The sequence below is a fragment of the Lissotriton helveticus genome, chromosome 3_1 (genome assembly GCF_964261635.1).
Source record: "Lissotriton helveticus chromosome 3_1, aLisHel1.1, whole genome shotgun sequence".
NCBI classification, from domain to species: Eukaryota; Metazoa; Chordata; class Amphibia; order Caudata; family Salamandridae; genus Lissotriton; species Lissotriton helveticus.
Window position 1 is genome coordinate 1541599389 of NC_136061.1, and position 15882 is coordinate 1541615270.

General features: G+C 45.4%; 1 protein-coding gene across 1 annotated transcript in view; it reads left to right on the plus strand.

Annotated features, from left to right (window-relative positions):
• LOC144825032 (uncharacterized) overlaps positions 1-15882 on the plus strand; it is a 418697-nt gene that overhangs the window by 232936 nt on the left and 169879 nt on the right. The window contains exon 2 of the mRNA XM_078683941.1: positions 11123-11248. Coding sequence (XP_078540067.1) covers positions 11123-11248 — 126 coding nt within the window. The remainder of the gene's footprint in view (positions 1-11122; positions 11249-15882) is intronic.

Sequence of the window (15882 nt, forward strand, 5' to 3'; positions counted from 1 at the left end):
CACAACGTTCAGGTCAGGAAAAGATTTTGGAGCATGCGAGGGCATGGGAGGTGTTGGTGCAGGCCCTATCAATCCCACTGGACAATGATGAGAACTAGGGAACTGGGTAGCGCACCTCACGTTTCCAGTTCTTATTAAGATGCGTACACTTCGCTGCCAACCACATACCACGTGATGTATTCTCTTGAACTTACACGCCCACACCATCTGGGGGAGGGAGGGGGATAAACCTTTGCATATGTTGGGGTGTTATTGAAGTGTTGTATAGTGATTGAGAGTGCTGAATATTGCAGTTTTGCTGTATGATAATAAAACCTTCAATAAAGTATGTTTGGAAAAAAAAATCAGAGCCCAATACACCTCACACAATTTTCATTTAAGTTTCTTTAGTTTATTAATTCTTTTAGTTCAGATAGAATAAATCATAATCAGATCGCTATGATATGTTTGATAACAAAAAGTAAAAAATCTCTCAAAGTGTAGATGTCAAATTTTATACAGTGCATACAGGTCCCACACACTCCCAAGCAACCATACTCAAATCACACTTACTTTCACACTTAATAAAACTAATCACTGCAACATACAACTGTGCATAGCATTCATACTGGCACAATCGAGTCTGCAGTGAAGATAAGATGTAACTGCGTAGACACAATTCAGAATTGTGGACACAAAGTATGTTGGAAAAGATTATTAACAATGACTAACTGGCAGATGCATCAAAGTTATGTTTTGCGAGTCCTTAATAGCGAATTTTAAGGAATCGCTATTAAAGACTCGCAAAACGGGATGCATGTAGGAATCGCAATGTTATTAGCGATTCCTACAGATTCCTTATTTGCGATTCGGTAATAGCTAATCGCTAATAAGGAATGGCTTTCCCAGTCATTCCTATGGGCCTTAGGCCCATAGGAATGAATGGGAAAGCCATTCCTTATTAGCGATTAGCTATTACCGAATCGCTAATGTTCCGCTATTTCAAGGGTGCCAGGGTGTCCAAAGGACACCCTGTTGCACCCCTGAAATGGACCTGTGCACAAATGTTACACACACATATGCCCTAAGGGCATGTGTGTGCGCAACATGTAACTTTGAAAAATGCACAAAAGTGCATTTTTCAAAATTTTAGCAAATTACCACGAAGTTCAACTTCATGGTAATTTGCTCCCCCTATTAGCGAATTCGCTATTTTTTTGGGTTTCATGCATTGCATTTAAGGAATCTCATTTTGGGATTCCTTAAATGCAAGAGCAATTTAAGGAATCGCTATTTAGAGATTCCTTAAATTGCGATTTCTGCATTTGGGATGATGCATCCCAAATGCAAAAATACCGGGAGCAAACGGCCAGATTCTGAGAATCTGCCCGTTTGCTCCCGGTATTTTCTTTGATGCATCTGCCTGTAAGTTTTTGCCATCCACAATTATCAAGCCAACGCGCGTTTCGGTGTAGGGCCTATTTTGGCCACACCTTCTTCAGGGCACTGATATTCATTTGTCACCTTGTATTCCAAGTGAAGGATCCCTTATGGGACTATGATATATGCCCTGGCAGGGTTTTTTGTTGATTCTATTGTACGGAGCACCGGAGAGGGGCTGCCGAATACATCCCAATACATCTAAAGGGCGTTTCTTTGTGCTCACACCCTCAAAATTGAAATGTCTTCATCTGAGGACCATTTTTATTCCTTATTCCAGAAGGTTGAGGAGGAATGCCCCCCCCCCCCAACGCCTCCCACCTGCGGTAGACCAGGCCCTCTCGCAGGCTATTTCTCGGGTGCTGACACTCCTTAGGGATCAAGTGGATAGGCTAGCAAAAAGCATCCCAGGGGTATTCAGCGATCCTGATCATGTAGAGGCGGGACCAGTGACTCCCAGGTGGGGAATAGAAGGGTCATAACGCGTAACTTGGGGCACTTGGAAGGGTTTGACAAACTCTGGGAAACCTTCCTTAAAAGTGCGTGAACGCTAAAGCACGCACCCTGCCGGGAGGAAAATTAGCCCGGAGAGAATTGCGACATGGTTGTCCCAAATTCTGACCCCGATGACGGTCTTCCCATTGAAGGGGAGGATGTATCGGAGGGAGATTTCTCCTCCGACGAGGATAAGGATTTGGGTTGCTCCTGGCGTCCTTATTTGAGTCCCCAGAAGGGGACGGGGCCACTCGGACATGTTCGACCCTTCTCAGATTTGCCACCCTAGGTTCACAGAGTGGATCCCTGACGCCAAAGTGGCGGATTATGTGGCGGGGAAAATCCGTCAACCCCTAGAGAAGGAAGTCAGGACTAAGATGAGGGGAGAATGCCCCAGGCCCTCGCTTAAGGGAAACACACCGGAGATAGATGAAAAACTATGCAATTTTTTTTCAAAATACATGAGGGATCCCAAAAAAGGAGTAGATAGATCCTGGAGAAATTGCCAGGCCAAGCTCCTGGACGTGGTGGGCCCCTTGACCCAAATGATACAGCTGGTGGAACATTCAAAAGCGTCTGGATTCTCTTTGTCTACGGACATAGTTGCTGGTTGGGCACAAAGGGCGATATGTCTCCTCGGCAATGCGAATTGTGCCCTGGCAGCTGAAAGAAGAAGGTCCCTCCTTATAAAGATTGACCCCAAATTAGGGGACCTAGCTACCTCTGAAGCGGGCCCCATAGCTCAGGGTAAGCTCTTTGGCAAGCCTTTTGTTAAGGAACTTGACATGTTTGTTGCCACCATTTCAGGCCTGGATAAGGCTCAGGCCTCCATAAAAAAGATTTTTCTGGGGTGGGTTATTTCCGGGGCTTGAGGAGGCAGGGGTAGCTCCACTGGGCACATCCATCAGCAAGGCCCCTCTAACAGAGGTCAGCAACGAAGAAATAATGGCTGGAAAGATGGCCGCCAAGAAACCTTCTATACCAGCAGAGGTTCCTGGAAGAGGGAAAGGACAGTACAGAGGAGGTGCCAACGCTCCCGGGGTACCCTCTGGTCAGAATTATCCTTTCTACCCCTCAAGATCTAGGGGGAGGCTCCTACACTTCTCACACAATTGGGGAAGGATCACAACAGACCCGTGGGTGTTGCAGATTGTAAGGGGCTTCCAAATAGAGTTGTACAGTGTCCCATTCAGGCGGTAGGCCCCAGACCCGTAATCTTTTCAGCAGAAGAAGAGTGTCTGATAGAATCCGATATTTCGGAACTCCTAAAGAAAGGAGCTATTTGCAGGTCAGTACTCCACCAAAACGGATTTCTCAACAACCTCTTCCTAGCACAGAAGAAGGACAAGGGCTTCAGACCTGTTATCAATTCAACTAGTGACTGGTCTATCGCCACTTCAAGATGGAGGGGGTACAGTTACTCCGGGACTTCCTCTTGTCAGGGGATTGAATGGTCAGACTAGACCTGAAGGACGCTTACCTAACAGTCCCCATTTTCGCTCCTCACCGGAGATTTTTCCAGTTCGCTTGGAAGTACCACATTTTCGAATTTCGGGCTCTGCCCTTCGGCCTCTCTTCAGCCCTGTGGTGCTTCACGAAGCTGTTGCGCCCGGTGGTGGAGATGCTGGGCTAGAGGGGGGTGAGAATGATCATCTACCTGGACAATATCCTTATTATGGATCAGTCTTTGGTGCATCTTACCCGCAATGGGAATATGACTATTGCATTGCTCCAAGACCTGGGCTTTGTCATCAACGAACAAAAGTCAGAACTGCGCCCGGCGCAACAGATGGTCTTCCTGGGATTTCTCATAGATTCAGGTTCAGTGTCCCTGAGCCTGCCAACTTCAGGGGTGACCAACATAAGGAAGGAACTCTTGTAAGTCCTCCATGGGGACAGAATATCGCTAAGCAAGCTGGCCAGGATAATGGGCCTTCTCTACTCTTCGATCCAGGCCATATTCCCGGGTCCATTACACTACAGGGCCTTCCAGGGACTGAAAGCTCAACATCTATGGAGGGGTCTTACCTACTTGGAAATCATCTCCCTGATGGAGGAAGCTAGGACAGAACTCCAGTGGTGGATAAACCACATGGCAGCCTGGAATGGGCGGGCGATCTTTGGATCGACCCCGAATATGGTGATAGAGTCGGATGGCAGCAGTTTGGGCTGGGGAGCCCAATGTGGAGAAGGCTCGATGGGAGGCAGATGGTCGGAGGAGGAGTTACAATTGCATATCAACTGTCTAGAGCTGCTGGTGGGATCCTTTGCAGTGAAATCCCTCACCAAAGACCGCTCTGTCCGTCGGTACGCCGGCAAAGTATAGAGCCTGATTGCCGGCGTACCGAGGGAAAGAGCGGTGCCCTTTTCCTGAGCGGTTGCCAGGTAGAGGTGTGGTGACTTACCCAGTGATTACGGGTAATTCTTTTGTTACAGGCACATCAAGAAGATTTGTGTCCTTGTATCTTTTGGTGTTCTATCACGTGCACAATTTCTAGCAGCAGCATCATAGGTCCTGATGAAAGTCTAGCCTACTTTTAGGCATAATGGCTGAAACATGTTGACCAAGTAGTTTTTTGTTCACCACCGCGGTTTTGAATGTAGACCGATTGTGCACTGCGTTTTTAATCCTGGCGAAGTACGTCTCATAATAAAGGTTTTTTGACGTTCTTGAGCCAGTTTTAAGTTCACTTTCCTCACAGTTTAATATAAATATTTTTTTGCGCTGCTCCCTCACTCATACTGTTAGCTCTTCATTTGTGGATTTAGCATATCCAATACTGAATTTAAAACATCCCTGAGCTCCTCCCTCTCAGAGAGGTGGTTGTAGCCCCCAGAGGAACTAGGTTTTTCCTTTGGGAGGAGAATCCCAAATGATGAAGCATGTCACCTATGCTGAGTGAGGGATTTCGTCCTGTAAAGGTATATGCCCACGGTTAGTGTTGTTGGGCTTATTTGCTTCATTTCACAAGGGTGTTTGGTTTATTTGTTTAAACTGCTAGTAGTGGTTTCACACTTCTTCAATCAACACTTCTACAGACCCTAGGCTTATCTCAGAGACAGAGTGTAAAGCATTTGTGAACACATACAGTAATACAGTGGAAACACTACAGATGGGCACCACACAGGTTTAGAAAAATAAGTAATCTTTACTAGACTTAACGCAATATCAAATGACAAAAATCCACAATACTGTAATCCAAATAAGTATTTAAAATGGTAGAAATAGCTTAGTTCACTTTAGATTGTAAATGCAACACTTTACTCTCACAGTACCTGGGATGCGTAACGCAAAACAAACAAAAGGGTCACAGGGAAGGTAATGCGTCTGTTCCTTACGCTCAGGCGAGTGGAATACGTCGGTTCCTTACTGCTGCGCAAAGAAGTAGATGCTTGCTTCCTTACTGTGTGGGGAGGTGATGCGTCGGTTTCTTACTCCGATGCAATGATGCTCCGGGGCGATGCGACAAAAATGGCGTCTTGGTTATGGTGCGACAACGTAGATGCGATGCGTGCATGCCCGATGGTTCCAGTGATGCAACGGCGACCTCTGATGCGGCGGCACTCTTCTCCGGTGATGCTACGCGGTTCGGTGATGTGATGTCAACAGCGACAGCGGCGGCACGCTTCTTCAGCGATGCGAAGGCAACTGCTGCGGCGGCGACACGCTTCTCGTCGGTGAGTCACGCTTCCAGCTCCCAGCGACACGCAGTCTCTCAGAAGGCCCAGCACAACAGCAGACACTTCAATTCCCAGCAAGGGAATTCAGGGGGGAGCTGGGGGTGAAGTCTTGTATCCCTGAGACTTCAAGCAGGAGGCAAGCACAGTTCAAGCCCTTGGAGATTCTTCTTCAAGATGATGAAAGCACACTTAAGTCCTTTTTCTCCTTTCTTTGGCAATGAAGCAACCACTGCAGGCCAACCCCCAAGCACACAGCACTGGGATAGTCTCATCCTTCAGCTTCACTGGTTCTTCTCCTCAGCAAAGTGTTGTCTTGATTCCCAGAAGTGATCTAGGGCCATATGTATAAAAATCCTCTTTTGCGATTCTCAAATAGCGATTTTTTGTGAATCGCTATTTGAGAATCGCAAAATGCTATGTAAGTAGGATTTGCAATAAATTTTGCGAATCCTACATATTCCTTAATTGCAAATCTCAAATTGTGATTCGCAATTAAGGAATACCTCCCCATTCAATCAATCAATCAATAAAAACTTTATTTCGGTTTTGTTCGAAAAACATAAAAGTACAAATGCAATAATACAGCAAATTCATTGTTCTTAAAAATACATGCCATAACAGGATACAGAAGGTGCAAAGTATAAAATCAGTATTACAGAAAACGAAAAGTACATAATTTTTTCAGGTTGTGCCTACATTTACATAAGAAAATTTCCTTGAATAAAAACTATTACAAATCCATGCATTTTCTGTACTTAACAGTTGATTTTAGGAATTCAAGTACATGGAGAATACTGTCACTGTGCAAAAGTTGTAAATACATCATAGCTGGTCTGATCTGGGAAAAGTTAAGATTTCTTAAAAGTGTCACCAGATAGCTTTTACGGGGGTATTCATAAAAGCTACATAAAAACATAAAATGCAGCATATCCTGCGGAGACTTTCCATCGCAGCCGCAGGGAGCTGCAACTTTACCAAAAATAGCATTCTTGGCCTAACAAGCAAAAGATTAAAGAGATTCAGCCTGAATCTAGTCAGTAAGAATTTTTCATGCGAGGTCAGAGGGCCCATTAGATAAGGCTCGATAGATGCAGATGTTTTTAGCATAACATATTTTCTGACACTCGGCTTCTGGATCTCAATAGCTTCCCTCTGGATCTTCCTATCCATGAGGTAAGCCAGTTTTGTTGCCTCCAGGCCCCTCTTAACAATGCTACTAAGGTTCTCAAACAACTCAGAACGCCCCAATCTGAGAAAACTAGACTTCAAATATTTCATCCATGGAATAGCCAATGCATTATCCTGAGACAGACAGTCACAATTAAGGGCCAGATGTAGGTAGCCAAATACCGGTCGGTAACAGCCGATTTTGGCTGTTACCGACCGGTATTTGGCTTTTGAGATGTAGGTGGGTCGATATTTACAGAATCGGTATATTTACCGATTCAGTAAATTTACCACTTCGGTATTTTACCGAATCAGTAAATATACCAATTCTGTAAATCCATATGTAGCTGACACTCCTAAGAGTGCCACAGGCCCTTAAGAGTCGGTATTTTACCACACAATCCTATTGTGTGGTAAAATACCGAATTCAGGTGTGCATGTACATCTGTGCAATGTTACACACAGACATGCCCTTAGGGCATGTATGTGTGCCACATGTCACACAAGCCTGTACTTGGGGTGCTAGAGGGTGTCAAAGTGACACCCCCTGCACCCTTCCAGGATTCGGTATTTACCGATTCTGTAAATACCGATACTGTATTTCCCATTGATTCCTATGGGCTTCAAGGCCCATAGGAATCAATGTGAAATACCGATTCGGTATTTACAGAATCGGTAAATACCAAATCTTACCGAATCGGTAATAGGAAAATAAGATTTACCTACATATGCCTCCTTCCTATTTACCTACTCTTAAATACCGAATCGGTATGATTCGGTATTTAAGAGTCAGTAAATAGGAATTACCTACATCTGGCCCTTAGTGCGTTAATGGAATATCAGGATTCAGCCAAAGTTTTAACCAACAGGTCAGTGGACGTAGGGGGAAAATATTGCTTACATATTGTGTCCCTTATTCTTCTTGGACTGCTAGATTGGACGTGCCCGAAGGGACACACAATAGACGTTTCATGAAAGAGTTCTCCACAATCTGGAGCTGCTCTCCCGCGACATACCCCCATATTTCACTGCCATATACAGCTGTGGCCACTGATTTGGCATTATATAATTGCAGCATGGCACCAGTTTGCAATTCCTTAAATGCAATCACAAAATAAGGAATCGCAAATTTTGGAAATAAGGAAACACAGATTTGCCTTCATACATACCATTTAGAAAAATTGCGATAGCGAATGCCGAAATTCTGTGAATTTCGGCGTTTGCGATCGCAATTTTGATTGATACATATGGCCCTTAAAGTTCTGGGGTCTGGGTCCCCCTTTTTATACACCAGAATTCTTTGTCTCTGAAGGCAGAGAGTGTCTGTACCTAGTCCAAACCAGTTCTGTGCAGTCCTGGAACTTTTTGTTTACAGGATTCCTTCTTTCCTTAGTCAGTGTGGGACAGGGTCATCAGACACACCACAGAAGGTGGATCCAGCATTGTGGAAGGCAGGCAGATCCCTATTCAGGCTCAGGTGTTACTCCTCCCACCACTCCTCATGCAGATAGGTCTATTCAGCCTTGTGCTGACTCACCCTGTCTCCTGCTGCCACCCCGGCCCCTGTCACTCACAAACCAGACAAGGAATACACAACCTAGCAGAGGCAGGCTTGGCTGGTTAGACAAGAAAATATCTACTTTCTAAAAGTGGTATTTTCAAACACAGAATGTTAAAACCAACTTCACTAAAAGATGTATTTTATCATTCTGAGTTCAGGCATACTAAACTCGAATTTCTACCCAGTTCCCTGAGTCAGTTAGGATTATAAGATGTTATAATCAAACTTCCCATTCTGGCCTACGGGAAAAGGTAGCCTTGCCATAGTGAAATACGAAATTGGCTGTAATTCACTACCAGGACATGCTACACACATCAGGGCATGTCCTACCTTTCACATACAATGGACCCTGCCCTTGGGCCTACATTAGGGGTGACTACATGCAGAAAAGGGAAGGTTTGGGGACTGACAAGTGGGTGCACTTGCCAAGTCGACATGGCCGCCCCAGGCTGACCATAGGCTCTGCAATGGCAGGCCTGAGCAATAGGTTACAAGCTGCTCTGGGGGTGGCACAATCAGTGCTGCAAGCCCACCAGCAGCATTTGATTTACAAGCCCTTGGCACACGGGGTGCACTGTACTAGGGTCTGACAAGTAAACCAAATAGGCCAGTCATGGAGTCCCTAATCCATTATATCAATTTAACATAAGGAGCACTTGCACTGTGGCACTGAATAGCAGTGGCACAGTGCCCAACGCATTTCAACCAGCAAAACATATAGCAAACACGGGAGGCAACAGCAAAAAAATGGAAAGGAAACCCACGAATAATGGTACCAGGTCTAACAACGCCTTTCTCCAAAACTGGTTGATGGAGTACCCTTATGCGTTTCCCCCTTTCATGATGATACCCAGAGTAGCGGCCCAAGTTCGGCGGCAGGCAGCGTCCTTTGTATTGATCACGCCAATTTGGAGAGCACAAGCCTGGTTCCCAACGTTGATGGATCGCCCAATACAGCTGCCCTCATTCCCTCCAATTATCAGGAGCCCCAGGGGGGCCTTCATCCGTGGGTACTTCAGGGGCATTTGCAACTCGTGGCATGGAAGATTTCAGGGGATGCTGGAAGGATGAACAACTTTCGTCAGACACTGCAAACCTCATCCAGCAGGCATGTGCTTCAGGTACAGTCGAGAGGTATCGCTCAGTCTAGAGAAAATGGCACCGTTGGTGTCCGGAGAGACACATGGATTCCATTGGAGCAAAGGTTACTCACATTCTAAATTTCTTAGCGGAATTGTCCTAAGCTGGCCTGGCCTATCGAACAGTTCACTCTTTTCGTTCGGCCATCTCTGTAGGGCACTGTGAGATTGATGGCAAACCGGCAGGGGAACAACGCTGGATTTGTAAGTTAATGCGAGGCATCCGGCTGTCTAGGCCTCCAGAGCCTAGATATTTGGGCCTGTGTGACGTTAATCTAGTGCTGAGACTTCTTCTTGGCTGGCAGGATAACCAATATCTGTCTCGCAAGGCACTGTCGGCTAAACTAGCCATCCTGCTATGTTTCATTTCATGTAAGTGGGTTTTGGATGTCACAGCACTGGACATTTCAGCGAGATTTTTTACCCCGGAAGGGGTCACCTTTACCATAGCAAGGAGGACAAAGACCAATACCAGGTCGGTATCTTATCCTTCCTTTCCATAGCATCCTAAGTTGTGTGTGGTGAGGTATATTCAGGCATATTAGGAGATGACCTCGGAGCTTTGGCCCACTGGGGAAAGGCAATTACTTATTGCCATGCAGAAACCTTTCAAACCTTCCATTGCCAAGTGGGTACGATGGATCATGTCAGAGGCAGGTGTGGATGTGAGTACATTTGGTGCACATTCCACAATAGGAGCTATGGCATCAAAAGCCATTCAGGTGGGTGGTAGGCTTTAAGATATTATGAATGCGGCTGATTGGTCATCTGATTCTACCTTTAAGAGGTTCTACTTCAAGCCCATTTCGGAAGCGGCATCTCTGGTCGTAAGTAAGCTTTGAACATTCATAATCCTTGCCTCCATCCTGACATAGAAAGGAAAACTTCCTAGGTAACGAGAAGGAAAGTTTCCATTATATTAAGCACTAGGAGGCGAGGATTATCCCACCGTGAGATTACTTTCGATCTCAACCCGCCCAGGATGATTTGTTATCAGTAAGTACTTTGCTTCCATGATGATGTCTTTGATGAAATGTTAATGTCATTGACATTTTATACAGTTGAAATTTTGCACTCTGAATGGTTTTCCTTTTCATGAATACGGTGGCGATCCCAGTATACTGAAGAATTTGATAACAGTACTCTTTCTGTATTGCAGGGAATGACCAAAACTTCAAATAAAGCAGCAATACAAGCTTAACATCCTCCAGTAAAGAAGAGGAAGCGGAAGGGACGTTACATGATTATATGTTATGGACTGTTATATGATTGGACTATGGTTACCATGGAGACTGCTCCCCTATGGTTCATGGGATGTGTAGTCTGTAATGTTTTTACTGTTTTTTTAAGTCTCGCCTAGCGTTGCAGCTCGCATGCTCTGTGAGACATAGTGTGAGAGAGGAGATTTCAGAAGGGGACTTGAAGCCCCGCCCATCATTTTCAATGGGTAGCTTCAGCGTTTATGCTAAACGCTGGCTTCTCATTGAAAAGGATGCTTCTTGGTTACTGCCCTGTCACCCTTTTGGATGGCCCATCCAGACTGGGTCGTTAGCTTCACGGCTGTCGTGAAGGAATTTCTTGTCTGTAGGGGGCGTGTTGTGACGGATCATGTTTCAAAAGTTGTTTTTGTTATTTACAGCGCGGTCTTCTTTCACTTTAGGGACCGCGCTTGCACTCCAACATGATTTTCAACGTGTGCTGGAACCGCAACAGCAGCGTCATCGGCACGACTTACAAAGACAAGAAGGTGCGGGTGATCGACCCTAGGAAGGAGAAGGTCGTTGCGGTAAGTGCACGCCAAGCACTGGATCTTTCCTGATGGGGGTTGGGGGGACGGCATTCGTTGGCAAAAGAAAGATGTCCGTACAAAGACAATCTGAGTTTGAATTATTGTTACTGCTCTGCTCACCCTAGATGAGTCTGTAAGCATGTTCTACCCCCAGAATATATCCTGCAGGTAGTACGTTCCTGTGCATGAATACCAAGGCTCTATCTACTTGCTCCTTGCGCACACCTACATAACAGCAGAGAGAGAGAGTGAGAGCGAGAACCTTTCTGGGAATGCGTCCTTCCCCTTCTGGGGCTGTAGCTCCCATCCGTAAATCTTCTGTTCTCTTCCAGGCTGCCTCATCTGCCCTAAAGAACACTAAATGAGGAGAGTCTGTCCCGAATACACCAGAGAGCCAAGTGTCTGTGGCGGGTGGGCCTCCTTGATACGTCATGTCAAAGGAAGTGACCTCAAAGACGGTCCTATTGTGACCTCCCCTGGGGCTTGGCAGCTCATCTGAGGTCATTCTTGGGCCGTGATTCTATCCTCTCAGATCGAGAGTTTGGAAAAGAGGATACATATCCCTTAATCCGTGCTCTTTTGCGCCGTCTTCAGATGCGGACATTTGTGCAGCAATGGTGTCTGCACCTTGAAGCTGGTTTGCCCGGCATTCCTGTGCCATATATAAAACATAAAACCAAAATCCAATAATATACCGCCTGACTTGCAGTAGATTGGTGGTGTTGCCCAGTCACACATTAATATTATCACCCTCTAGAAAGAACGTCCTGATTGACTGTCATTCCTAAACTTATTTTGTCACTGCAGGTGAGTAGTAGTCATGCCCTGCACCTATCATCTGAGTCCTGCACCAGGTCTCTCCAATGTGTTCTGGTCACACAGGGTAGTGGGGATCACAGCTATGTTGTCCTCTTGTTAGAACCGTGTCATATGTCTCTGTGAGTCTCCCAGGAGTGCTGGCAGGAACACACCAGAGAGAAGAGTACAAGGGCTTAGGTTGCCGATGACGGCTAGCAAAAGAGAAGGGCCATACCATTCCCGTACTGTGCTCAGTGCACTGACCAACACCTGTGGCGAAGAGGTCCCAGCACACGGGCCGCTGCATCGCTCACCGCTTGCTCTCTCGTGGTTTCTCACGGAATGTCCCACATGTAATACCTTATCACGCTGATAGAACACTCTTTCCCGGACCTAACTTCCGACAGGTAAACAGATGGTTTTCAGAGCTGGCAGACAAACATAGGGGCTGGAGATGGCAGCCGGCCCATGGTGTCTAAAGGGTCCATGCAGAGATACGCCTGGATTACTAGCGGAGGCTCAGAGGAATCCGCACACAAAAAACAAACAAAAAAAACCCAATAACATTTACAATGTCAATAGCTCAAAATAATATCAGTGCAAGACCTATTGCATTGTAAATGCTTGTTATTTAATGTTCTTTAAATACTGCTATGCAAATAAAGTGAAGAAAGATATGCATAATCCTCGCTAGGAAATTTTTCACTCTATTAAGGACACGGAGGGGAGGATTTTGCTTTCTCTTTCTTTACTAAAAAAATACAGCAGCCAATGAAAAATATTTTAACATATCAAATAAAACTACATTTCCCATAATGCCATGGTACTTTACCAATAACCATAGAGACCATAGTCCAATATATGAAGTCCCCAAACATGAGCACTTCCTCTTTCTTTTCCCTGAACGAGCATTGTCCGTGTATTAATTGCAACTTGTCCAATGATGACAGAACTTGTAGAAACAGGAAACCCGATAACGTTGCAGCCTCAACCGCAGACCTTGCAGGTGATGACTGTACAATACGCCTTCCAAGAGGTCCAAATAAGTGATCATCTATTCGCCTTTCTGCTCCGATCCTGAAATAGAAATATCCACTCATAATAACTGTGATAAATAATCTTATAAGGATGGGGCATACATCGCAATCATCAACATGAATTGTACAATTTACAGGATAATCCTCGCCTCCGTGTCCTTAATATAATTTAAAATTCTTGGCACAAATGCTCGCAAATTTTTTATTCTATTACAGGACCAGAGTCTTCGGATTATGCTAGTTTAACGCTTATCTAGAATCACAGAAGCAATAACACCCACAGGTTTATAGTAAAACTATTTAAACGTAGAGTCAGAATACCAATCAGCTGCTCTCATTATATCTTGTATACTGGTACCCAACATAAAGGATTTTGAAGCCATAGAGCCTGTTACTTAATGCAGTCCAAACACTTGAGTGTCAGTGCCTGTCTCTGTCATTATATAACTGAGCCATCTGTCAATAGTAGCAGAGGTAACTGATTTAAAGGGCTTTTGTAATGCAATTAAAAGTCTTGAACAACTGACAGGTTGGGTACATTCCTCATAAGCCTTAAGACATCTTACTACTCACAATTTATCGGAAATGCGTTGTAGTCAATAGATCGTGAAAATGTCTTTGTATGCAGAAATTACAAATGACTCCCCTGCAGAAGAGAAAACCCTCCTATCTAAATCTAGGACTCTAACATCAGAGACTCGTCGACAGGCAAATAAACAAAGAAGCATAGCCATTTTAGCAGACAGTTGTTTTCTGGATAACTGATCATTCTGAGGCCAATTATCAAATAGAGCTAGAACATTAGACACATCCCATAAATCTGAATACTTAGCCTTAGGTGGATTTGCCACATGTATTCCTTTCAACAGGTTACACACCACAGGATGCATACCTACCGGTCTCCCATCTATCGGCGCATGTCCTGCCGAGATAGCGGATCGGAAATTATTAACCGACCTGTAGGACATCCTTTCAGATCTTTCTTGGATAGAAAGTTCAATACTTGTGAGAGGTCTGCCTTCACGGGATCCACGTGTTTCTCCAAGCACCAACACAAACATCCTCGCCATGCCAAACAGTATAGTTTTCTAGTAGAGGGAGCCCAGGACTGCTGGATGAAGCCTAAAGCCTCCATCGAAAGTCCTGGCAATGACACTGTTGCCTGAAAGCCTCCAGACCATCAGGGACAACTGCCCCCACAGAACTAGAGGATGCAGTTCTCCCTGAGGGCCCTGGAGCATCATCTGAGACCACAGAAGGAGAAGAGGGAAGTCGCATGTCAGTTCCAGCAGAATCAGAAACCAAGGTTGGACCTTCCACAGTGGGGTGATCAGTAAGATCTCCGCTCTCTGATTGACTATTTGATTCGCCACTCTGGGAATGAGGACAAAGGGAGGAAACACATAATTCAATGGTTTCGACCAATCCTGCGTGAAGGCATCCATGGCTCTCGCCAGAGGATCTGGTCTCCAGCTGAGAAATGTCTAGTTGGCGATTTAGTCTGGAGGCAAAGAGATCTATTTGGCAAGGGCCCCATATTGCATGAATCATTTGGAAGAGGGAAGGATGGATCTTCCAGTCGCTGTAATCCTTCAAGTGCTGGGAGTTCCAGTCCACTATCATGTGGTCTTGCCCCAGAAGGTATTCCGCTATCACCATTATTTGGTGGGTCAGGCAGTAATGCCAAAAGTCCATGGCGATTTCCTCCAACATTGGGGATCTCGTCCCCCCTAGCTTGTCTATGTATCTCACTGCAGAGATATTGTCCATCCTCAGGAGGATGCAACAAGATACCTTCTTGGGAGATAGAGTGTGAATTGCAAAGGATCCCGCCAGGACTTTGAGACATTTGATGTGTAACTACAACTCCTGGAGGGACCATTTGCCCCCTGTGGATATCTCTCCACATTGTGTCCCCCAACCCGACCGTCTGGCATCGGATTCTATTACCAACTCTGAGTTGAAAATTGCTCGGCCATTCCACGCATCTACGTGGGCTAGCCACCACTTGTGTTCTTCCCGGACTTCGTCTGAGAAGGGAACTTGGTCTGAGTACAAAAGACTTTTCAACAGGTGTATTTTTAGACGTTGAAGGGCCTGGTAGTGCAATGGGCCCGGAAAGATTGCTTGTATTGCAGCCGCTAGAAGCCCCACCAAGCGAGCAATCGCTCTCAGAGACATGACCTGCTTGGTTAGTGTCGCTTTCAATTCCTTCTTCAGATGTCTCAATTTGGATTTGTGCAACTTGAGTTGAGTTGTCTGAGAATTGATCACACAGCCTAAAAACTCCAGTAATTGCGTGGGGCACAGAACTGATTTCGCCTTGTTGATCACAAAACCCAGATTCTTTAAACGATTAATTGTCATCTGAAGATGTTGGACTGCTAGGGAGATGGACGGAGGCATTATTAGTATGTCGTCCAGGTAAATTATTAGATGAATACCCTGCTCCCTGAGGTGAGCGGTCACTGGCTTCATCAACTTGGTAAAGCACCAAGGAGCCGAGGAAAGACCGAAAGACAGGACCAAATATTCCAGCCATCTGTCTTGCCATCAGAAATGCAAGAAGCGATGATGAGGGGGAAAATCGGGCTGGTTAGATAGGCATCTTTGAGGTACAGGTGGACAATCCAATCTCCTTATCTCAAAATGTCCGTCAGTAAATGGATGCCCTCCATTATGAAATACCTGTATATGACAAATTGGTTGAAGCCCTTTAGATTTAGTACCAGTCTGTGGCTTGCCTCTCTTCTGTACTAGGGAGACATTGCTGCAGAAACCCTCGAGTTTGTTGTT